The sequence below is a fragment of the Aulonocara stuartgranti genome (assembly GCF_965226115.1).
Source record: "Aulonocara stuartgranti genome assembly, chromosome: 5".
NCBI lineage: Eukaryota > Metazoa > Chordata > Actinopteri > Cichliformes > Cichlidae > Aulonocara > Aulonocara stuartgranti.
This window is the reverse complement of record NC_138943.1, coordinates 5,578,948-5,604,656: the sequence shown is the minus strand read 5'-3', so window position 1 is coordinate 5,604,656 and position 25,709 is coordinate 5,578,948. Positions and strand designations below refer to the sequence as shown.

The 25,709-nt window shown below is 39.4% G+C and overlaps 1 protein-coding gene across 5 annotated transcripts in view; it reads right to left on the bottom strand.

Annotated features, from left to right (window-relative positions):
• tox2 (TOX high mobility group box family member 2) overlaps nucleotides 1-25,709 on the bottom strand; it is a 102,653-nt gene that overhangs the window by 33,766 nt on the left and 43,178 nt on the right. For all 5 annotated transcript variants that reach the window (XM_082534207.1, XM_082534205.1, XM_082534209.1 and 2 more), the window contains exons 2-3: nucleotides 23,739-23,831; nucleotides 7,864-7,923 (exon numbers count right to left, since the gene is read on the bottom strand). In XM_082534207.1, coding sequence (XP_082390333.1) covers nucleotides 7,864-7,923; nucleotides 23,739-23,780 — 102 coding nt within the window. In that variant the 5' untranslated portion in view covers nucleotides 23,781-23,831. The remainder of the gene's footprint in view (nucleotides 1-7,863; nucleotides 7,924-23,738; nucleotides 23,832-25,709) is intronic.

Here is a 25,709-nt window from a genome sequence, read left to right as displayed (position 1 = left end):
AATTTACTTTAATTTTAGTGGTTGCCAGGTAATAAAACTGAATTTTAAAAAATCCAATGGCCAACTTTACCCCAAAGTAAACTCTTAAAAAGCTTCTTTTCCCACCCTCAGTTATACTTCTACCACCACCTCTGCTATTAACAAACTCTCCCATAGGTTTCAATTCAGGATTCTACTGTATTCAATGTCTCTGATGATAGTTTCATGTATCTTGACTCTGAAGTATACTCTGATAACTACAGGCTTTTAATCCATTAATATGCCATCAAGCAACAATTTTGCCAATTACATGACAAAATACACTAAGAGCAAACATTCAGGCTTATCTAATAATTGCGAGCTGCTGTGTGCACTAAATTAACATGGTGCCTATACCTGTGTTAGTGTTGTCCCTGGATCATTAATAACTAATGTTGGTCCAGGTTCAGCACTACAAGTTACCAATCACATTGCTACCATATGATGTCATAGTTTTGTGACATGAAAAAACACAAAAAACTGCTGATCTCCACTCAGAACTGGTCACGTGCAATATTGAACCTTGACCAACATTAAGTATGTTGATCCAAAAACAACATCAACACAGGGATATCAGCTCAAGCAGCTATCACAAGCTTTATGCCAGTTTATTTATATTAATTAAACCTCAGGATATTAGCATAGTCACTCTTAGCAAGCTGTACTGTTAATGTGTGCAACCCCAACGAGATGCTAATGTGAATACTAATTCTTGGTCATAAGTTGGCAACAAATTCAGATATAGAAGTTACTCTTTTAAGTATGTTTGGTTCAGTGCTAACCCAGATTAGTACAGTGTTTCCAGTTCTCATTACATGCCACATGCTTTCACTATCAGTCTACTGCTATCATGCTGACTAAACAAATCTTGCAACAAAATCAAGGGAAGCATCAAAGCTCCTCCCTTATGAAAAACACTCAAGTTGAAAATGCTTGCAGGACAGAATTTGAACATCAAGCCTATTGCTAGATCACGGCACATACTGTTCCATAAACATTGCACAAGACAAAACATAGGTTATGTTTAGTCCTGTCAGGTGTTTGGTTCTATATTCTGATGTGACGAAGTATTAACAGGAGCTAAAATGATATTAGTTGCTCACAGATCTTTGCAGGAGTTCATTAAATGTCTGCAGAGTCATAAAGTAAACTAAATCCAACATTCATGCATAAAGCGCAATAACAGTAGCTTAATTATTTATGAATAAAGTTATGAATAGAGCCACAGTTTTACAGCTAAGTTGTTTATATACAACAGTCAGAGCTTGACCATAGCTGTCGGCGGCTACGGGTGTAGCGAAATGCATGTAATTAAAGTAACAGTTAAACTGTCAAATAAATGTATATTTTTATTTGTACTTAACTTCTGGGACTACCATGAGTTAAAAAAAAATAATGATTTGAATATTTGTCTACAATACCTAACACGCCCAGTCCAACTTTCCTCTGTTAGTTTCTCTGCATATTAGTCATTGTGTATGGGAGTATTTGCGATAACCAAAGGGATCTAGGGTTTTTTGTCGAGTAATCAGTTCATATTTGAATGTGTCTCTCTTTCCAGAGTTTCTAATTTTCTTCTAATGTTCTTTCGTGTCCAGTATCTCAGTGTTTCCCTGTTTTCTCCTTCCTCTATCTCATCCATGTCTTGGTGCTTTCTTTGTTAACCTGTCTTAGTGCATGTTTTTGTATTTACTTCCTGTCTTTATCTTCCTTCCTTTGTAATTTCCCTCATTGAGAACAGTGAGTGTGGGGTGGTTAATTATGGCCCCAGTGCAGTGCTCCCACCTGTGTCTTGTTGTCCAGTCAATCCGCTGTACATTTTTACAGACAGGGTTAGATTGTGTGCTGGCTTTTGCGGTCTGTGTTCTGCTCTTGCCCACTGTGTTTCCTATAACCCCACCCTACAGCACTACATAGAGGGATAAAACCAACTCACAAATACATTTAATATAAAACTATAAAAGCCTTTTTGCCTTAGGCTTTGTACCAACATTTTTGCTGTGCGCTGTTTAACTAGTTTAATAAGAGAAATTGTACCACCTCATTTCTACTTTCTCTAAGCACAGGAAATAAGTCAACATAGATCGATAGCAAGTCTGGGCTTTTTTCATACCTTGAAGATATTGCATCAATAATTAACCAGGTATTTTGCTAATGAATTGTGGCTGAATGGTACATTTTCCTCTATAATAACCCATAACCTTTTTTCACAGCTGTGAGGAAAAACCAATTCATGGGAAACTTTACTAAAAAAATTAAAAATAAATGAATAAATACAAATAAAAAACAGTTATGAAAAGGCTGACTAGACACTGCATTTCCCAATTTCTATTATACCCTAGCAAGAGTGGGTGTTTGTTCCTTATTGTTTTATCCAGTTGGGTGAAAGGCCTGCAGGAACACATTAAAGTTGAATCGCATTAGTTTCATCTGATCACCTAGGGCAACATGGGGACGGACAGCTTAGCAGAGCGAGGCCCTTATACAAATACACAGCTGTGCATTTATATATAATGCCATGTCAGATGAGTATTTCAAACAGAGGGCTTTTAAACAGGGCAAGAGAGAGAGGAGAGAGAGGTGGGGAGTTTCCAAATGACTGTAAAAAGGCCACGGGGACAGAGCTTTCCATCTTTCTGCTGCCGCGACAAATATGCCTGCACATCTTTTTGCTTTGTCTCCGCTCCCTGCTTCGTCAGCGAATGGCTATAGAAATATTTTGGCAGGCTGCTCTTTGTTTTCATTTTCACAAAAGATGCAGTGAGGGAGCGAAAGGGAGAAAGAGCGAGAGGGAGATCTGCTGGGTAGGAAAGGTAAAGGGATGTTGTCAGAGGTTAGAGGGACATTTGAAAAGAAGGACAAGTACAAGGGTGTACATGGAGTATGAGGACAGTTTATTGGGAAGTGGAATGAAGGCAAAAAAAAAAAGCAAAATTGAGGGATCGGGGAAGAAGAAAAGGGTGACCTAGAAGAACTAGTAGAGGATTGAGAGTCAAAAGGAAAGTAAACCAGGTGAGGTGGGATAAAAGAGGCAGCAGAAAAAGGGTTAGAGATATTGGGGTGATGGGTAGAGGGTAAAGCACAAAGTAGGGGAATCAATAGGAAGAGGAGGGGGCAGGTGGAAGTGTAGTAGAGGAGGAGCCTGCCATTCTGGTACCCAACTCCAATCTAAACAGCAGGAGGAAGCTGTAAATCAGACTAATGCGACCAAGCTGTAATTCAGACCAGCAGTGCCAGGGCGCTAGTGCGGGGACCCCGAACGGCGGGAGTGTACAAAATGCTGCCGAGAGGCTTTAATCAGTGCAACGATCCAAAGATACGGTCTCCCCCAATCAGCGGGCTTCCTGTCAGTCACACACGACTGAACCGGACCAATCAGGCTCCACCAAGGTTCCAGACATGCTGGCTGGGCTTTGGGCTGCTGCCAAACAAGAGAATTATTCATCTAAACTGGAAAGGTGGAATGGGCCTTTAATTCAGAGCATAGAGGGAAGAGGTGATAGATTTGTCAAAGGTTGGACATAAAAGACTATGGGATCATGTTCTACAATGGCTCATCAGAAACATATGGTGGAAGATGAGAGACACAAGGGAGCTTTAGGGAAGGACTTAATCATATTCATAAGGGGGGAGTTCCTGCAAGTTTAAGCACCAGAATATGTGACAGGCATATCTGTTCAGATCTGTTAACAAGAGCTCTTATGCCAATAAATCTCTCATTAAACACGAGATGAAAAAAAATCACACAAAAGCCCCATTATGAGTTTAATCTGACAACTTGTTTAATAAACATAATGATGTTCACAGCTGCTGACTGTCCTAAAAAAAACCCCAACCAAACAAAAATAAAAATATTTCCATCGATCTTTGTCTAGTTCTCCGTGTCTAACATGTCTAACAGATCTGCTGTTGGCAGTCACCTCTCTAATTACAATTACAACACCCATGGGACTTCCATAATCCTTGCCAGCAATGAGCTACAAAATAGTAAGTGAGATGAGAAATTGCATCAAACTTACCATGAAAACATCATTCGAACTCCGAGCATGTAAAACAGGCAGACAAACTTTCAAATTGCTCGCTATCAGAAGCTGCCTTTTTATACCTGCTTTTCACTCAAAGGGGAAGGAGGGCAGTGCATTAACTTAAAAGTGAGCGGAAAATGCAAATGTAGTCCACTTTATCATCAGGCATTCAAACAGACCCTTTCAACTCGACAATCCATAATATTTCAGCTTTGATGATCAGGAAATGGCCGTGGCTCGATGGTAACACCGAGCTAGATTCTGCTCTGGTAGTGGTGTAGTAGTAGAACTAGTGTGACTGGCTGGGCTACACACACTGTGCATGTTAAAGCCACATGCAGAGTCTTGGCAGTAAAGACGCTACAGCAGCAGCCAATCAATAAAACCTTGTTACGCTAATTGCGAGATCATAATCTCCATTCCTACTTCTGCTGAATATCCAAACAGTCACTCCATTAGCCGAATTATTCCCCTGTGCAGTTTCTCCATCTCCACCCCTCCCCCTTCCATTTCCTCCTCGTGTTCTCTTTTCTGTGACATATTTCTCTCAAACAGCAGTTCTGCTAAATTAATTCATAAGTCAGGGAGAAAGACATCAAAAGAAAACATTGTCAAGGTAAAGTGCTGATGAAGTATATACTGTTTCTTTCACTTTGCTGTGGAGCTATGAGAAGGAATCTCTCACAGTGCATTATCTTTGATCGTGTCGCTTCGCACTGCTCTGTTTAGTTATAGCGAGAGGAATCTTACCTCAGGTGATCTGGTCTACTAAGACCTTTATGATACAAAAGCCTCTCTACTTAGGAGGTGCTCTAATCCTTGCCACTGTGGAGATTTTCTCAGTTCAAACTGTGACAACACTAGGAAATACCAGAGCTTCTTCTCGTTGGTTACTCTTTTCTACAATGATGCCAGGACAATGGCCAGTGGCCACAGGGGCAGACAAAGAGCTTGTTGATGCTAAGACCAGGGTCCATGACCTTGTCATTGAATCACTAACACTTTGTCACTCTGCTTGGGGGGAAAAGAAACTCTACAGAGAACTAAGGAGGGTCAGACAGCGATGCTCATGGGAACATCGATATGACAATGGCACTGACCCCATTTCCTTGTGACTCATCACTAGAACGTACCCATCTAAGCACTGAACAGTCTGATAAGGTTGCGTTGCCAGATTTACTCACCAGCACCCTGTGAATGACCTATATGAATGTGCAAGACATATAGAAAATTAATTCATATAGGTAAGCCACGTTAAATAGAGCAATTACATGGTGAAACCGAAGTGAGAGAAAGCCGAGCACTGAAAAATACACTCTTCACAGAGTTTCGAGGCAGAACTGCTGACCCAAATGCATTTAAATGCAACGGGGGTAGAGACTGAAAAAGAGAAACAGTGAGCAAAAGAGCAAAAGAGGGGGAGTCAGAGAAAATGGGTGAAAGATAAGTTGAGGGAGATAATAAAGCAGCAACCACAGAAAAGTCAGCTTTAGGCAGTATGATTAGTTTAAGTTCGAGATAGAACATACTGAGAATAGCAGAGCACGCTGCTGTATACCGCACCCAACTGTTCTGTAAGAATAACACTAATTAATAAAGGATAAGTCTTGTTTTACCTAAACACTTGCAAACAGCACGAGCGTTAATGCAGTTGCTTCTGAGGAACACGAAGCATATACTAGCAGGTATAGAATCGTATTTTTCGTGTCGCATTAGTGCAAGAAATGATTGCACTTTATCAAAACATGCTTTGATAATGTCAATCAAACTGCGGCTTTGTTCCAAATTTAGTGATTAAACACTGAAACGGAAAGCATGCATGGATATAAAAAATCCCTTTATTAGTGCTTATGATGTCGTTGATGTGAAATGCATGATGAAAATGAGCTACCGAGTGGTAGTTTGAGAACATTACAACGAAATAATTAATTGAAAAGTTAATGCATAAAACGAGTGAGGTTACATTTTGTGTGTGCTGACCACGAAGACGGTGTAATGTAAGAGTAAGTAGAATGGGTTAGTGACGATTATTCAAATTGACAAAGTTCAGTGAACCGTCTCAACAAAGGTGCCCTCAACCTTTATTTACAGTGACTTTTTTCCAGCGCGATCGCACTATTTAAAAATCTGCTTGGATAAAAAATGTAGCACAGCTAAAGAGGTGCAGATCAGTGATTTTTGGATTTTCCCATCTCTATGTTTTGTTGTCAGAGTGTGTGTCCACCCCTTAGGCCTCCCTGATTCTAGCTGTCAGAGGGAACGAGAGGCTAAACTTGGTGAAGCGGAGAATAGAGCAAGGCACATGTCAAATGTGAGGGGATCTTGAGTAAACAAAGTATAACACAGAGCAAAGCAAAATCGTCTCTCATCCTATCACCATCTTTCACGCTATTTCCCTCTGTCTCTTTGTCTCCTGCTTCCCTGTTTTCTACCTATCTGCCGCTCACTCTTGTCTTCTCTAACAAACCGCAATGCTTCGCCCTCCCATCAGTAACTGGTGCTGATGTCTAATCAGTCAATCAGCACTACAGTAAAGCCACATGTGCTATATGAAATTAACTGATAAAAGTAGTGGTTAGCAGTTTTTTAGAAAGTGAAGTATCTGCATGACAAATCTGTCAAATAACAGCGCTGTCCCACTTAAAATGACTTTGTGGCAGTCCTAATAGTCTGAGCCTTCTGAATTAACTTTACATGTGTAGAAAAGACAACACAAGCAGCTCTGTGTCCTACTCTGGGCCATAAGCCAAACCTTAACAAACCAGAGCATTAAGAAATTTAGCAAAAAAGCAAATGCAACTGAAACACAGAACTACTGTAGCCTACGGGTTGGTTTTAATAATTGCAATTGACAGGGACAAATTCCCCGCTCCCCTGTGTATGTCAGATGGGCTTATTCCCAAACTCCACAAATCCCCCAGTCCAAACACAACCATATGGTCTCCGAGTTGTTCATGACCAGCTGTGCTACAGTGTATCTGGCAGGGTTGCCATGTGCTATAGAAGAGCAGTGACTCGCCCATTCTAACTTAATAAATTCTTTGTAATGAAGCCAAAACATTTCTTTATGTCGGCTTTTGCCAAAATTGTGTGCAAAGAGAATGACTGAATATCAGGAATATAGGGAAGTAAAATTGTATGACGACTGTCACTTTACAGTAAGGTCAACGCTCTTTTTATGGGAAATTTGCATAGTTTCACTGGTTTAGCTTCTCTGGTTTCTGTGTACTTAGCAGAAATCTAATCATGATAGGTTAGTACTGTGATGAATTGCTAACCCAGTGCCTACTGCACTATAAACGTAGCAGCAGTGTTCAGCTTCAACTTATAAAAGACAAGAACACATGTTTTCTGTTTTATATTATGACGTAACCAATCGTATATTTAATAAACATCATGTCTTATATTTCAAGAATATAGTTCTTTAAAAAATGCGCTTACAGTGCTTAATTTTAAAAGAGGCATTTGAATAAGCAGATTAAGTAGTCCATAAATTTCATTGTCAAGTACATATGTAAAAATGTTGCATTTATTACTACATTACCAATTTTACTGTTAATTGCTCTTTGAATGATTGTAACATCATTTTATTTGTTTGCATGCAACATATGGAATATAGCATGTTCTGTGTGGCATATCTGTGAGTCTAAAAAAGAATAAAATATCTTTAGTCCACTTGCTTTCAGCTTATGTCACATAAGTGTGTGGTTCCTTTCAGTAACAGCGACTTATTGTACATTTCAACAAGACTTGACAACAGTGAAAGAAAAATGGCTTCAAGACTATTTAAGGTCTTCCATTATTAGAAATTTGGACTCACCTGGTTTGGTGCGAGGAACTCGTGATTGTTTTCGTTCATGTACATGTTGTCACCATCAAACTGTAGTGCAGAGACACAGGGAGTGAGAGAGAGAGAGAGATGAGAAAACAGTGAGGCAGAGGCCAACAGATCACAAAAGGGATAAAAAAAAAAGAAATTCTGTCAGTCAGTGCCGATACAGAAAGAGTGTAACACTGCAGCCTAATGACTGCAATAGACCTCGATGCTCCAGTGAATGTCAGTAATTACAGTTCATTAGAGACTTGTATAATTAGGCCCTGTCAAAGCTTGTGTAACTCACACTCTTCCTCTTAGCTTGCCTACAGCCTGAGTGTGTGTTTGTAAGTGTTATGCACACCTAACTGCCATTATTCTCCGTGTGTCATGAAGCAACAAAGGCACAACAGAGTAATAATCGCAACTGCAGCCACCGATGTCTAGTTAGTTGACTACCCAGTTGGTTCAGTCAGTCAATCTTGCACATTCATATCTACTAAAGAAAAGGTTTTTTTCATTTTCTTTCCAATCGCTCTAGAATGAAACGGTCTGTTGGTTGGTCAGTGAGTCCACCACTTTTAAATAGTTTAACATGTATGGGACATATTTTCATAAAATAAAGTACAAATATCTAATATTCGGGGATTGTCCCTCTGGGGAGTTTTGCTCCACCACCATCATTAGATTATTTTTTTACTTAATGACATTGCCATCGTCAACTACTGCATGTATTTAATGCAAATTAACAAATGTTGATTTGTGTTAAATTAACATTTGCATTTAGTGCAACATCAGTCATCTATGTCTTTCTCAACATTAGCCTGCTAGTACTGCCATTATTAGTATATTGTTTTGCAAGCCTCTGAGGCTCTGTAGGTGCTGATTTGTAAGCATGAAAGGTTAATCAAAGGCAGCACTGATGGCAGTAAATAACCTTTGTAAGTCAGCTATTACGTAGTATTAATCAAGAAACTGATCTACTGTGCTAGAACGTCTGCTTGAACAAGTACAGGAGTTTCTAGTTTAAATGTTAACAAAGACAAGCATTAAAAAATATTTCTGTTAAGATCACTCTGTTAAGATGAGACAAGTTTTTCACATGGAATTACATTTAAAAAACAAAAAGATGTAGATACCATGAAATTACCAATTGTTTTTTAGCCCCACTTTGAAGCTTCAGCTTTAGCACTATGATCGCTGCCATCTATGTGCTTTTTAGAACCAGAATTCACTACGTCAGGACAAGAGACTCGAGTGCTACCCAAGCTGCATCATTAGAATATATGTGTGAGATGCACAGGTCTGCTAATTAATTGCAAGTCCATCCATCCATATTCTGCTTATCTAATTCAGACTGGCAGTTAGGCTGGAACCTACCCCAGCTGTCATGGGGCAAGAGGCAGCGTGCAACCTTGACAGGTCGCCAATCTACTGCACTGCTAAAACAGAGACACAAACAACCGTTTACACCTAAGTCCAATGTAGAATCACCAATGAATCTAACATCCGTGTCTTTGGACTGTGGGAGAACATGTAAACTTCACCTAGAAAGGCCCCAGCCGGCCAGGGGATTCAAACCCAGGACTTACTTGATAACAGGTGATAGTGTTAACCACCACACCCTTAATTCAAATTAATATAAATACAAAAAGAGAATGTGGAACAAAACTTATATAGTCTGTTTGCACAACTAACCACACTGTCGGAAAAATTCAGATCATTGCATTAAAAGCTGTCTAAAAGTCACCGACATCACAAACAAGGTCACCTACGTTCTCTGCCGTTAAACTTGTTATTTAACCAGTTTCACAGTTTCAGTCTGTGGGGACTGACCTGCTTTGGGAACCAGCCTCAAGTGGACATTTTAAGAAGTACACTTTTTGGCACTTCTGCATACTTGCAAGTTTTTCAGACCCACAAGTTGCTGATCGTCTTTGTTTATATTGCTTGTTATATTTGCAAATAAAAAAATCATAAATGTAAAGCAAAACATTATCAAATTTATCAAATTATGATATGACACCAGCCTGTCACGTAATACACTAATAACCAAAAACAACATGAAAAACATGACAAAAAACATCCCAAGCCAACATTTTTACCAACCCTGCCACCTATTTAGTGATACACACAAAGAGAACAGCCTTTAGCTTGTTCTGCACTTTGCTAGTTAAATCAGGACAGGACAGGACAGCCCAGCGATTTCATAGCTCAGAAATACCAAGCTAAAGAAGCCTAAAGGGGAGGCATAGGCTAGAGAAAAGGTGACAGTTTGAGGTTATGGAGAGGCGATGAGAACGACAAGGGTGTATCCTGGAGCTAATGGGGAAGGGGATAGCGATCTTGTGCAAGTAGGAGGCCAAGTAGGGAACATACTGTAGGTATTTGGGGGGGGGGGGGTTAGAGAGATACATTTAAAAAAAGCACAGGGAGCATGAATGACACTGACATAAAGGAGGAGAGGAGAAGGGCTGTAGCTGCAGTAGTGGCGACAGAAGCCTGTGGTTGTTCTGGCTGTACAGTGATTAACACTGGGGTCACAGCCAGAGGCCGCAGCTCGAAAGACACGGGCATATAAACATGCGCACACATTCACACACACGCACGCTCGCTCACACTCTCCCAGAGGCCTTCCCTCCCTCTCTGTCTGACACTATTTGGCACCAACCATTTATGAGAAAACAAAACACACCTCAAGACAGCTAGTAGTGGCCGAGATGAATTACTGTTGCTACTGTAAGGTCAAATAACGTGACTGGTTTGTGCCTACAGTGAGTCAGAGTGGGAGGGTGTTTCTCAAGCTCTGGCATGGTGACTGAAAATGGACCCGGGTCTTATTGTAGCAATTTTTCACCACATGCAAAGTGTTGCAGGGACCAATTTATGCAAATCACTTGTTCTTTTTTATCAATTCTGGGATTTTTTTCCCTTAACATTCCAATATTTCCATTTAAGTTATACTCAGATTCAACTCCAGCACAGTTTTCATTAACATTTATTTCCATCTTCATACATAACACATTGAGGGCAGCAAACAAACCAAAGTACAAAGGCAATTCCTTGCAACATTATTCAATTCGAAGCCCCAGTTCCATTTCCATGTTATCATTCAGCCTCTGATGGAACTGTTACTTCTAGTGCAATAATTTCTGCCTGATAGCACTATTAGTTTGCAGAAGGAACAATCATTGTATTCTGCAATGAAAATACAATCACGTTCTTGCTCTTGGAGAATGATTTTACATGCTGTCCTACTCACATTGTGCTAGATGTCAAGGTGTCTTAGAATAGTTTATTTTCACAACTGCAAACCAGATCTCAATGAGCAAAACAGGGTAAGTGCAAAACAATTATATCAAATGTCAAAGGAGCAAACTGAGGTCTGCAACTGTGCTCTTGCTACACAATGGGAGGAGTCTCCAAGGGCAGAGCTGTTAAAATAATAAACACCATCTAAAATCAGAGGAAAAGGTAAAAATAATCATTTCCTGGTACTGTGAGGTTAACAACTGGTGAGTGTACTGTACACACAGTTTTTACAAACCTCGGTTGTCATGCTGTGCTGATTTTTATTTAATGCTCTCACTCTAATCTGGAGTACGTCAAAAGGAATGATTTTACCTTTTGTGAAACGAAATTACTCCCCTTTCTTGCCCAGACATAGATGAAACCACCAATACCATTCTCCTGTCTCGACACCAAATTGATGACAATAATTTAAAAAACAGGCAATTAGATTCACTTGGCTGAGGAACCAGCTCATCTGAGTAAAGACCTTTAAAAAAGGGTTAGAAAACCTACCAGTTAACACATTATCTCATTACATTTTATTTGTTTAGAAAGAAGTAAGGACAAGAAGTTTTAGCAGCAATTATTTTTTTAGATGAGACTGTGTCTGGTCTTTATGCTGCGCTAAGCTAACCAGCTGCACTTGCATACCTTTTCTTTTGTGTTATTAAAGGCCAAACTCAATTCTAATCTTTCTGAATGAGCTTCGTTCAGCCAAGCACCTAGCTGAAGTGTACTTGACCAAGACTCTGAAGGCCTAATTTGATGCTTATCTCTAACCACTGACCTCTGACTGCTAGCCTCCAAGACCTTTAACTGACCACTGAGATTAATTTCCTCATTTCAAACAGAGAGAAGACAGACAAGGGCTCTGACCTTAGAGTAGATGATGCTAAAAAACACGTAATTCATTATAATAAAGGCCTTTGGCAAACATTTAATCTACTAAAGTAATCAGGAAATAAGGGATGAAAATAAAGGAAAAATAAGTTGAAAAGTATACCAAATCTTGACTTTGTATAATCTGACTCTTAATTCGAAGATGTTTTCCCTAGAAGTCATAATGTGTGAACATAGAAGTAGCGGATATATGAGGAAAAAGGGAGGTTTGTAAGAGAACAGCATGCATGTCGTGTCTCTCTGTGTTTGCTTTCCTGTGGCTTCGAGGTCATTAATCATAGCGGTCAAATCTACAGCAAAACAATTGAGCAAAGGAAAACACAGACAGAGAGAGAGAGGTTGAAGGGAGGAGGAAAAACAGGGTGAAGGTGGGAGAGGTAGAAAGCTACAGGGAGACAGAAGAGGAGAAAATTTTTGAAAAAGATTGAGGCTTGAGAAAGAAAAGGGACAAGTTAGGCCTGTAGAACTGATGCAGCTGACACCAGTTTCTTGTTTGCATAGCAGAAATGCAAATAGAGAGTGAGGGAGAGAATGGGAGGGAGAAAATAAAGTGGGAGAGATGCTATAAATAACTTTGTGTTTGCGTAAAGCCAAACCAATGTCAGTTTGATGCAGGAAGTGCACCACAGTTGCAGAGGTTATAGAACAGTTGACTGAAACGCAGCATATCAGAAACTGAGTTTTGCAAAGCCTTCAAACATGGATTCACACCTTTAGTTTAATCTAGTTTCATCCATTCATTGAATAATATTTTTATATGGGATAAATGACATTTAGGATTTTTTTAAACTTTTAAATAACACTGGATTTGTTTTTTAATGGATAGTAGATACAGTAATCTTCTGTAAGGAATAAATCATATTTGCCTTTATTTGTTATGTTCGATGAAATGAATGCAAATGGATAATGAACTTTCACAGTATCAGTTCTCTGTCATATTTCAGGTTTATACATAGCAAGTAATTTTATATTTTATAGTAGATATATAAATCTGTATTAATGTACTTTAAATATTTCTGTTTTTTGTTTAGATAAGCATAGATTATATTGAGGATGGAAGTAAAACATCACGTTTTCATGTAGCACTGGGAAGCAGATGGAGGAGTATGAACTGAGATTATTCTAATTCATAGACAAGAATAAATATTTGTATTTTTCACCACAATCACTGTCCAAAAACAACTGCATTGTCATACCATTTGTACCCAACGGTTATGTCACAAACATTATTTTTAATGTTTACAGAACTTAAAAAAGGGTCAACAAGTTTTATGCTAAAATTCAACTAAATCAAATCAGTAATGAACAAATAAGAACTCGACAGAGCTCGACAGATATAGGGCTGATTTTAAGACCTATATTCATACCGATACGTGGTGATTTAAAAATGTGATACATAGGCTGATATTTATGTCCTTTATGTCAGAAACAGTTTTTCACCTCATTTGTCATGTGTGGTTATCTATTTATTCATTTACACTGTCCCAGACTCTGCTTTGATCAGGTGGTTGTTGTGTTTGTGGCGTTCCAAACACTTGTTGTCAATATGAAAGTTGTAGAGTGTTCCTCTAGGCAATATCAACACTTGTAACACAGATGAGGGGTGTTTCTCCTGTCTGTTCTTTACAGACATTTATTTTTCATTTATCAGGTGTTTAAAAAGCTGATACCAATAACTGGCAAATAGCTGACAGTGGGCAATAACACTGGGCTGCCAAAATACTGGTCGGACTATGCTGAAAAGCATTCGCCAGTGCTGAGTACTGCTTAGATATGAAAGCTCTCTTTAACCCAAAATTAAAATTTGTACAGCCTCAATATGTTGGACTCAGGGCTTTTTTTTATCCATTTATTTAAATGGATTCCTTAAGTTCAATCGGTACATGGTCAACTCACTAAGCATTTTGAGATCAGTTTTATAGCAAATCCCAACTACTATTACTATATAACTACACAACGTTCTTTCCTACTGTCCTGCTAACCTGTATTGATCTCGATGGTTTTCTCATAAGGTTACTGTGAGCCCAGCCGTGCTTTCCTGTATGTACTGAGTACAAAATAACAGAACCCTTAAATGCAGCCAGAGATGTTTTAAATTCACAGAAAGATGAAACAGCAGAGATGTGGAGAAGAGGACTTTACCCTCCTCCCAGTCTTTTTCAGGGTTACAGCATGAGCCTTCCTAGTTTTCCACACCAGCGTAACTAATCGCATGTCAGTCAATGTGCCGATGGAAAGAGGCAGCAGTCAAAATACCTGTGTCAGGACTGTGGTCATTAGAGCATTCAATGACTCACTGGCAGGCACATATACACGCAAACAGACACACAAACATTAACGCGCACACACACACACACACACACACACACACACACACACACACACACACACACACACACACACAGGCATACAGACATAACCAAAGTGCAGAAAATAAGTGGGATGGTGTGATATAAAGCAGTATTGCACTGCATGTGTTCACGTGTAGATATCTCTGCTGCTACATATATGGGCTTCTCTGGTTTGTATGTTCGCACACACATACGACATGAGCGTGGGTGCATTATGTTTTAAGAGCTGGATGTATGCATTCTGCATACTGGCCTTTGTGTTTGTGCACTGTCTCCTGTTCCATCACACACACATTGATCCCAGTGTGATAAAGATAACGAAGTTAGCCCTTTCATAATATTTATTTTCCCATAACAGACCTGCTCAGCCACGCCCAGTCATATAACTGCATGCAGATGAAATGTGGTCTTCATTACCTGAGAGCCTTAACACAGAAACTAGTGAGGAGAAACAGAATTGCCCTTCTTTCTCGACTGAAAGAGCACGAAATGAATTGAAGCAGCTGAGATTTTTTACATTACCATGACAAATACATTGAAGTGGGGAGGAGAGAGCCAAAGGGAGCGGCAGAGAGAGAGACATGATGGTAGACAGAAAAGGGCAGACCAGACAGAACAACCAAATTCTGCGAAGAAGAAAAAAAAAATCAGCTCAATTTGTGCTCGACTGTAAGCTGTGAGCTGAGAGGAGAAATAAAATAAGGCATTTAGCTGGGGATCATGTTAAACCATGCAAGTGAATGAGTCTCCTGAGGAGAGTGTTCCCTCTCTCTCTCTTATGATGGACTTAATTGCCTCTATCAGTGTTAAGATATAACATTTATCTCAGGTTTATTGCTCAGCTTTATGATCTTGTCCATCACGTTGAGGGGCTTCAAGAAGCATGCCACTTTTCAAATGACATCTTAAAATAATGCATAACTGATTAGAAAGCAACATGGGGGGGGGGCATAATTTGTATCTGGAAGATGAGAACATTTTTCACGATGAGCAAATCTGGTATCTGTGCAGGACAGTGAAGCAGAATGTTTTTGATGGTTTGCTGGATGGATTACTCTTCTGTTTCTGGCTTTTTCAAAATGCATGGTTCACTGGACTAAAGGCACACACATCTCCCCCACCTCTGACCCCCGAAAGCTCTGGGTAGGTGTATGGTTTCAGATGGCCAGACAATCGTACCATTGTGCTCCTGTTAACACAATGAAAACAAAGCTAACACGTCGCTGACATTCAACAGCCCCCACTCTGCCTAACCTTGACTTACAACACAACAATATGGAAGATCAAGTGAAATATAGCAAATGAGATATCAAATCGCACTTAAATCATGCACAAATCAATTGTGTTGATTTTTGTCTCCACACGAGTATTTAACACAGAGTCAGAGCTTTGCATGATTTTAGAATGCCACATCGTTCGTATATTATTTCATTTCTTTCAGGTGTGGTTCTGATCACCTGAAACAGACAGCTACTCATCACATGAAGACTTGAAAACCACATCTGCTTGTTCCATTAAATCTATTAAATCCACTTGCATTATATCATAGTGTTTACCACACAATAGGAGCCTTTCAAGGGCAGTCCCGGAGGAAGCCAACAAAGGACCCTCTCTTTCAGGGACTAGTCAAGTAATTCAGAAAGAGCCAAACACAATTTTTTTGTGTGTGCATGGATCTTCTCCACCAGACCAACAAGCCACAATTCCACTAAGTCAAGAGAAAGGCTGTCAGAAAAGAGGAAGAGAGCAAAAAGATACCTGCTTTTACTCACAACTGCCTTATTTAAACATGGAGAAATGTTTGCCCATAAAATAGTGATCCTGTGTAGCAGAAAAAGCATAGACCTAGAAAGAAATGTTAGGCAGTGATTTTAATGTGGTCCATCTGTAGTAACCGGTGCTTTATTGTTACATTCACCTGAAAGGTAATGTTTTCAATAACCGTATCACGACACATTTCAAAGTAAATCCTAGATTTCTACAAAGCCTGTACATGAAAGATGTGATACTATTTACACTATTAGAATTTGGCAACTTAAAAATAGTTGAACGTGAATGTTTGACCTGTTGTGAATACCTTACATTTAAAAACTCTGATTTTATTAAATGTGGAACATCAAAACCGATGAAGACATAAATTAATGATCAACTAATCAATTAAAATTTACTGCTTGGTATACTGTGACAAAATATCAAATCTGCCTTTTTGTTAAGAAATAGAGATATTTTGATTGAAACCTACTTGCCCTTTTATACATCATGCACAAGCACATTTATTACTTTCTCAATTAAAATTCTGTTTATTGTCTTGCTTTATTCTGCACAGTGTAGCTGTTAAAGAATTTTAAAAAACAAAAAACAAAAAAACAACCCGGTGTGCCGGATCCCAGTAATTTAAAAAAAAAAAAAAAAAACAGAACACACACAATATAGCACCATTGGGAGAAAAAAACACAACGTTTTTGTGCATTTGGGAACTCACCATGTATTTAAATCTAAATGCAGCATCCAGTACCATCTACTTCTGTCAATAGGGCTCAAAATAATTCACTGTTCTTTCATTCACTGCCATGCTGACTCCACATCCAGCCTCTGCCACTAGCATTTAGGCTGAATTTTCTATTACCAATCTAATTGCACATTCCACCCTGACAAGAGCTCATTAAACCTTAATTATACACATGTTGTTTTCTACAAACATCTCCATTTGGGTCTCTCTGCCTTGTAATTGTTCAGCAGGGACAACCAGTTGAGATTTCGCAGATTGAAAGTGAATAAGAGAGAGCGAGAAAGAGAGAGAGAGAGAGAGAGAGAGAGAGGTAAAAGGAATGAGAGAAAGAAGGAAAGGGAAGAAAAAATACCAAAGAGAGAGAAAGAGAGGAGTGTCTGGAAGTAGGTCATGCCTCTCCATAAACAAGGCATGGTTTCTAAAATAATATACCCATCCAGTGGAAGTAATGCCAAACAACTGAGTGAATGTGGAGCTCATGTAATATTTACAGAGCACTAATACATAGATGACAGGTCTTTTTCTCAGCACCCCCTCCCCTCCCCTTTCCAAAGCCAGAGGTTTCTTTTTTTCCCCCTTTTTCATCTACTTTTTTTCCTCTTGCCATTTGAATTTCAGAGAAAGCCAACTACATTGATATCTCTGGCATGGAGGCGGATTGGCGAGTGTTAAGATGTTGAGTTTCCCTTACTTTCTCCCTTCTTTTCTGCCTCTTGTATCGTTCGTAAGCCCCCTACCACCAACTCCGCTGCCACTCTCTACATCGTTCTCCCCACATTGACTTCGGCTGTGATGTTTTCACACATTTGTTACATTTTCGTGGGGCAAAGTGGGCCTTAATCCTGACTCTTTGAGGCATGGGCGATGATATTACTGTGGAGAATCGGCCTTTTAAAGACTTCTTTAAACTCCAGCTGGTGCTCTAAGGTCACCAAGCACTTGTTCGACATTAAGCCCAGCGTGATGTTTGTAGACTAGACTAACTGGCTTTGTTGACTCCGGGCCGGGCTTTCTGGGCACCTTGCATTGCTACTGCAAGAGGAAAAAGCTATGAAGGAGTGGCACGTCTGCATGTCCCATGAGTTTGATAATTATTATTTTTGATATTGAGATTGATGGTAGCCTACCTGATTTGGCAAATACAGATGCTCAGATAAAACAATTAACATGGATAATGAATTTAAAGCAATATTAAGCTTTGCAAAGTATTTCTGATACACAAAAAAATATACTTTAATGACGAGTGAACTAATTGAACTGCTGTCTCTGCAGACTGCCATACATTTAATAACATAATCTTACTTTTTTGGAAGAAATATATCTGTGAGGGGGGAAATCAAATATTTTGTATGACTATACATTATGTTCTGTTGCATTACACTTTACATGTTTTCTCAAATTTCCAAAGATTTCCGGCTTATCTTTTACCTATCTTTATTAGCTTTGGACAAGTGAAGGTGACATCATAGATCCTGAGAAGTCAATACTAGAACTAATCACCCAATGTGTAAGTTTTAGAAAAAAAATCTGATCTAATTCCTAAATATTGTATTTGTGTTTAAATGTGCTCATATTAAATGATATTACCTAACTTTTCAGTCTCTGGTGGCATGAAATGAGAAGTCTCTCACAGACCACACAGTGTCACTGCCATTTAGCACCCAAAAAGCAATAAGTATCCACGCTGAGCCTCTCAGTCATCACCAGGGATCTTCTCAGCCTGTCAGTGTTGACACTTACTCTGTGCATCATTGATACCCGCCCAGCAGCAGGAAATAAATAGCCTGTCATCAGACCACTTCTGCTTTGCAATAGGCAATATAACAATTATCTTGGAAACGTTTTACAACAGGCACTTATTTTGCATCTGTTTTGTTTGTTTATTCAGTTGGTTAGTTAAAATATTCAATTCAAAGCACAATTACAGTGGAACATTACTCAGTTCTCACTAACATCAAACACACTGACTGTACAGTGTGATGCGAGCCATGTCAAGATAAACAAACATGACTTATTAAACAGGAAAATGAGTCACTCTTATTATCCCAGCGTAATAAATCAGGAAAACACTAATTATAACAACCTGTGCCTGATCCTGACTGATTCACCCTTGCTCTCTGGCTTTCGGTCTGTGTATGTACAGTGTGTGCATATATGTGTGTGTGTGTGCGTACATCTGTCACATTCTTCTCCTGCTGCTGCCTTAATAGGCAGTCTCTTAGATATTCGCTACAGAATAGTGCTCATGCAATATTAATAACACACCAAAATATGGAAGCTGGAGCCCCCACTCCTTCTCTCACTCTCTACATAATTGACTATGCAAGGCTCCAAATCAGCTTGGAAAAAGACACAGAGAGACACAAAGCAAGGAAGAGAGCAGGAGAGAGGGAGCGAGAGAAAGGGGGATGTGGTGAAAAAACAAAGTCCTGAGTCCTGAAACGAACCTGTCATCTTTGCGTTGTAGCAGATTCTGAACCTTCACCCTATGTATCACTGTCAAGGCAGAGGAGCTAAAACAACAACAACAATAACAACATCTACACGATAGCTCAAACAGTGTGACTCCCTGCAAAGGATACACTGATGTTAATTCAACCTGAGCTAAACAACCCTCCACTGAAGCATATTTGAGAGTTGTTGTGCATGACTTTAAACACTCAATTTTTAATTATTTCATTGTATCATTCTCAGTAAATGCAATTACTCTAGTTCCATTATAGAAAATAAAACTTGAACTGGAGCTAAATTAGATCAATCATGCATTCAGCATACGTAAGGTTACCTCTTAAGCTTGAGTGATGTGCCAATGGGTCAGGCCCACAAAAGTTTGTTCCATTCAAACAGTTGTACAAGAAATATAAGGCATGTATTTAAATCTATAACATTTTCAAACAATGTTGAATAAGTTGATTTGCACAAATTTAAGTTACTGCAATTGGCACTATAGCAGGAACATTTGTGTGAGTGGGTTCTCCTTTTATCAGTTCTTATGTGTGCACATAAACACATGCAAGCCCATCCACAAGCATACGGCTGATGCAATACACATTCCCGCCAATGGTTTCACACAATCCCAGTAATCTATACGTGGTGGTAATGCGCCAAGATTCACAGCAATGTGCCAACAAACGCAGCGCAATAGAAGCCTGAAAGCTAGTATGCATGGGTGTACTCAAAAGAATTAGATTCACGAATGTCTTTTGATGAAGAAAATACGTATAATGGATTTTTTTTAACCTCGCTGATATGCAACATTTCAGTGAGAAATATAGATATTCAAACTTGTATTTTCATTTACACGTGAACATCAAAAATCTAGAAAACAGCATTTTCACTACACATCAAGTACAACTTGCAAGATGGACAGTAGGATAACATCAGCACCTACGATCTTAACACATTTCCCTAAAACTAAGAATGTAACATCGGCATCCACGTCACTGCATTGTTAGCTAAGCTATGCAACAGTAAGTTGCACTGTAAGCAACTGAGTCCTACAGCATATTGTAAGACTGTAAATACCCTCACTCTTTCTCTATCACATCCATACATCAGCTTCCATAATCATGGCTTCAGAACAAAATCAAAAGGACCACATTCCTCTCTGAATCTGTAACATTACTTAGTGCTTTAGCCACAGTGGCTCACACTGATGGAATTATGAACGTAGAACCGTAACATCAGATTTTGATCCATCATGCAGCACCATGTGGAAAGTGTCTGATTGGCAACGACTTTTTTATAAGTATGACAACAATCCCAAACACACTGCCAGTGCAGTAAAGGCATACCTGGATATAAAAGCACACAATGAAACAGTATCAGTTATAGGTTGGCCTTCCCAGATGCCAGACCTCAAGTTAACTGAAGCAGTACGTCAGAGAATGGAATAAATGACAGCCAACATCCAAAGAAGAGCTTCGAATGTCCTTCAAGAAGACTGGAGAACTATTCCTTTAAAAATTAAAAGAAAGCTTGCCTAAGAGAGTTCAGATTGTGTTGAAGAGCAGAAGTAGTCATACCAAATATACTTCAAGCTCTGTTTTTCCCTCATGTACTGTGCTTGCTGTATGTATGTCTACTGTATTTCCATGTATGCTGGTACATTTCTACACCTATTTCAGGGTTTCATAGCAAATTATAAAGAAATGAAGGGTGGCTTAGAACTCGATAAAGTGTTTTCAGCCAGTTCAATGTCACAACTTGACACTCAATAGCTTTTTTAATCATTGTTCGCTATAGTATGGGTGCTCAGCAGCCACCAGGGAGAAAACAGGATCAATCTCTGGCGTAGATCCCCAAACCTAGTTGACTTGAGTGAGTTTAGATTAGATGCCTATGTTCATCAAATTTTCAGATGATTATGTATAAATTTGAGAATACTTCAATACAGTTTTATTTTGTTTTACTAGTGAGATTCCATTTAAGTCAACTAATACAACAAAAGCTCGCGTCTATATTTCACATCTACATCTGGGTATGAGAAGATTACCGCAGAGCAACGCAGATCCCGCCCTCTACACTGAACACTTTTATAAAAATGAACCATACGCACTTAGAGCTGTAATAGATGTTGAAAGAATTAAAAAGAAAAAGAAAAGGTTGCGGGGGCAGAGTTGGTGGTTGGAGGGAGGGGAGGGGGGTGGGCAGTGCACCTTGACAGGAAACATAGAGGTGAAGAGCAGGAGTTGGAGGTTAGTTTGACAGAGAGAAAAGAAGTGGTGGTGGTGGTAAGGAATGTGTGTGTGTGTGTGTGTGTGTGTGTGTGTGTGTGTGTGTGTGTGTGTGTGTATGCTTTTTCTTTCTCTTTTTGGGTGGGGGGGGGGAGGAAGTGCCAAGCCCACTTTTAACTGAACTGAGGGTGGTGAGTGGTGGTGTGGTGGGGGACAGAGATAAAGATCAGGGGAAAATAAAAGGGGTGTGCAAGGGAAGTAAGAGGGGAGGAAGGAGCTGGGGTGAGGGGGGGCAGGGACCTACTACACCTTTACACTTGCTCTCACCGCAGCACCTGATAAGTGCAATGGAAAAACGTCTGGTTTCCTCCTGCATGTTAAGTGGTTTATATTCTCCTCCTCTCCATGCAGCCTGTAGCTACAGTATGCTACTGTACTGACGCTGTACCCAGGTAATAACAGACAAAAGGAAATGACATACAAAACCAAAGGTGAGTAAGAAAGAGAGAGTTGGGGAGAAAAATAGCACACATTTTCTCTTTTTATAATGTCTGTGTGTATATGTGTGTTGTGGTTTTTGCGTTGTTTTTTTTTTGTTCTATTCTAATTTGCACACGTGTAATCTGAACACAACAACTAGACAACATACAAATCTTCTTTCCACTGCTGAACATTTATCCATAACTTTGACCGTCTTTATTTTACAAACAGCTTCCACATCGAGATTTAGGTGCAATTTAATTTGCACAACAGCGGATTAGATGAAGGTGGATATATATCTTTACCACCTCACGGATGTCCTGACAAGGAACTCATTCCCATGATTTGTAAGTGGGTCTCTCCACTGAAAAGCATTAACAATATTCACTTTAGATAACATATGATTCTGGGCCCTGGGAGAGGATGGGTTTCTTAGAAATGCTTTGTTAGCACTCTCCCCCTTGATAAATGATTTAGGACATGTGGCCTGAGACATCAATACAATCTCTGTTGTAATTAAAAAAGGTGCGCACCAACAATATTACACAGCTTTCGCTTTGTCTGCCTGTCTCTTCTCTTCCTCTCCCTCACTCCCTCACTTTTCCTCCCATTGAGCCCTGGAGCAGTGAAGAGATAATTCAAAAAGCACTTGCATGGAGTGAAACATGAAAAAGGGAGACATATGAAATTAAATTCTCTCTTTTTGCTCTATTGTTCTTTCATTTTCTCTCCTTTGTTACATAAATGCATTAAAGCAAGGCAAGCTAGATTCTAATTATGATTTCCGCAAAAAGATGTTTTATTAAAAAAATGAAAGAATGGTTTCACAAACAAAGTAGACTGACTGTTCCAGCACTTTGTCAAAGTCAAAGTACTGGAGGTGTTCCATCACTTAACTTCAATAAACGTAATCTTTTTTTTTTGTTTTGTTTTCCCAACCATGCCCATGAACATTTGTATAATAAAATAACAGAAAGAATGAGACTTTGATGTCCAAACACAGCAAAATATAAAGAAAAAGGGAAAAAATTTTAATTTTCATACATAATCAGATTATTCTTTTTCACGTGAAACAGGTAGAAGTATTATTTCCAGAAAGGCACAACTTGGCTTTCGTTCTGTGTCAAAACAAATGCAGTAGGAGTCGATTGGTTGACCGATCATTTGCACAACCTACGCTACTTTGAGAAGCTACCAAAGAAATACCACACCAACCACCATGCCGGATGGGTGCTATTTTTTGGTCAATAATGGGGTGGGGATAGGAGACTCTTACTATCACTATTAGAGTGAGTGTGGGAAAAATTATAGGCTTGGTATTAGTCAGGGGTGGAGGGTGCAACGCATAGTCAAAGAATGAGGAAGAGGTTTATGTTAGGAATAAAGTGTGAGGAATTGTTAATTGTTCGGTTAAGTTGTTTCCTGGAAGTGATTTCAGTCCAGACATTGCTGAATGCATATTTCAGTTATTTTCATGCAGATTCTTTTATATTATCAATACTTGTAGGACTCGGCAAAAACTCGATACGTCTTTCTCATCTGATGTCTAGGTACTCTTGTTGTGCAACTAAGGGAAGTTCAGAGGCTTGCTCTATGGTTTAAAAGTGACATATAGGTGTGGGTGAGACCATTGGGTGTGTGGGTGGAGGGGAGGCTGGGAGAGATGAGTCTTACCCCAGTAGAGGGCAGTCTCTTGCCGTCAGGGTTTGGGCGCATGGGCAGGGAACTGTAGAGCCTTACACCTCGATCTGGAGCACCGTATCTGCTCTGGAGGGGGGAGAGAAACAGAAAGACATTCAGTACTTTTTTTTTTAAACGGTAATGAAAATATACACATTTTAATAAAATTAACTTTAAAGTAATTTAGTTTCAAAGTTTCTCTACTTTTACTGTCTCAGCCAAAGTACAGAGATCATTCAGTCAATAAACACGTTTTTTTGATGGTTCTCCTTTTGTTTACCAGTGTTAGTTCCATAAATTTCTACCAAGTCACAAACCTGCACATTGGCTGCCAAGTTAATCACATCACTTCATGGTGATGTACTACACATAATAACTGGATAAAATTGGCTCATGGAGCAGCACTAATGGTGCTAAGCTGTTGTGTTTGGTAGCCAGTGTTCCTATGCACTGGTTTACTACTGGCTCCATCTTTTTGTACATTACACAACTGATAATCGGAGTGTAGGTACTGGGTCTTAAGCCTGCCAGCTCCTCCCCGTACTGCCCCGTGTGGATTTCAGACGCACCTACGAGAGTTGCGGAAAAGCCCTCAGTACTTGGGAAGCTAATGATTTGCACAAAGTGATCTCTGCCAGGGAAAGAGAGAGTGTAGCTCAGTGGGGTTCACACTGTGGCCCACAGCCACAGCATGGGTACCTCACAGGATTTACTTCAAATCTAATGCTCTTAATCTCTTTGTCTTTATCAATCTCCTCACTTCACTCTCAGCTAGTACGCACAGCACTGCGTATCTGTTATTCTCTCGATATTCTGTTGTTTGCACATTAGCATCACTCTTCAGTAACATGTGTTCAATAGGTTTTGTGTTGTTTCAGTCATCTGATTTTTAGAATAGTGAGAACGCGTGCTTTGTGCGTGTTCATTGATAAAGTGGGCTACATCTATTTTTTCTCTCTCGACCCGCTTTTAGCTTTGTATTCTGCCTGTTGTGAAAATAAAAGCTGCCATCAGTGATGTAGAAAACTGCCCCCTCATAAACAAGAGGACAAGACATAGTTTTATATTTGGAAATAACTACAGCAGCTGCTTGCTTTGTATAGTACATAATGACTTTGCCACACTCAATCCATATGGTCTGCTAATGAGGATATGATGCAAATTGTTGAAAGAAAACACACAATGCAGTAATTAATAAATATCACATTATCTTTCCCTCAGATCACTTTTCTTCTTCCTTTAACACGCAGACAGGGTGCATATGTAGAACACCCAGAAAGACATAAATACATTCAAGGGCATTAGCCTGAGAGTGTTTTGCAGTGAGACATGCAGTGCTTAACAATATTTTTTTTAAATGGCATGAACTAACCACAGCTGGCCTTTTACTTCAAGGAAAACATGTGTAAGAGCTTATAGACAGGAAAACACATATAGGTGTAAAATAGTCACTCGGCCCCAGCTCTTATTGGAAAACACCCTAAACACACTTTAGTATATTGTGTTTATGGATCTAAATGCAGAGTGATTGCCATGAGATGCAAGCTGCAAAGCCAGATATGCAAAAGCTTGCATATTCATATGCAGAAAACAGCAGACTCGAAACAAGAGTATGATTTACAGTATACTATGTAAGATGCGTACTTTATAGATCAGTAACTGTTACCAGTATGCTGATCAGATGTTGTGGGCTGATCACAGACAGTGCATAGTGCACACTATCCCCCAAGGCAGAGTGAGAGTACTTGCTGTGTAAGGTTTTGATTTCCTGTGCTCATTATGAAAGGTAAAAACAGATGAATAGACAGCAGTGGCCATCTTGTCGATGAGGTTTGCATAATGATGATACAGCATTAGTAAAGATAAGAATGTGCTGTTTTGCCAATCATCACCGGGCAAAAAGAAAACAGCAAACCATGTCTACTTAATCATAAAGCAAAAGCATGATTCCATGTGAGATGTGAC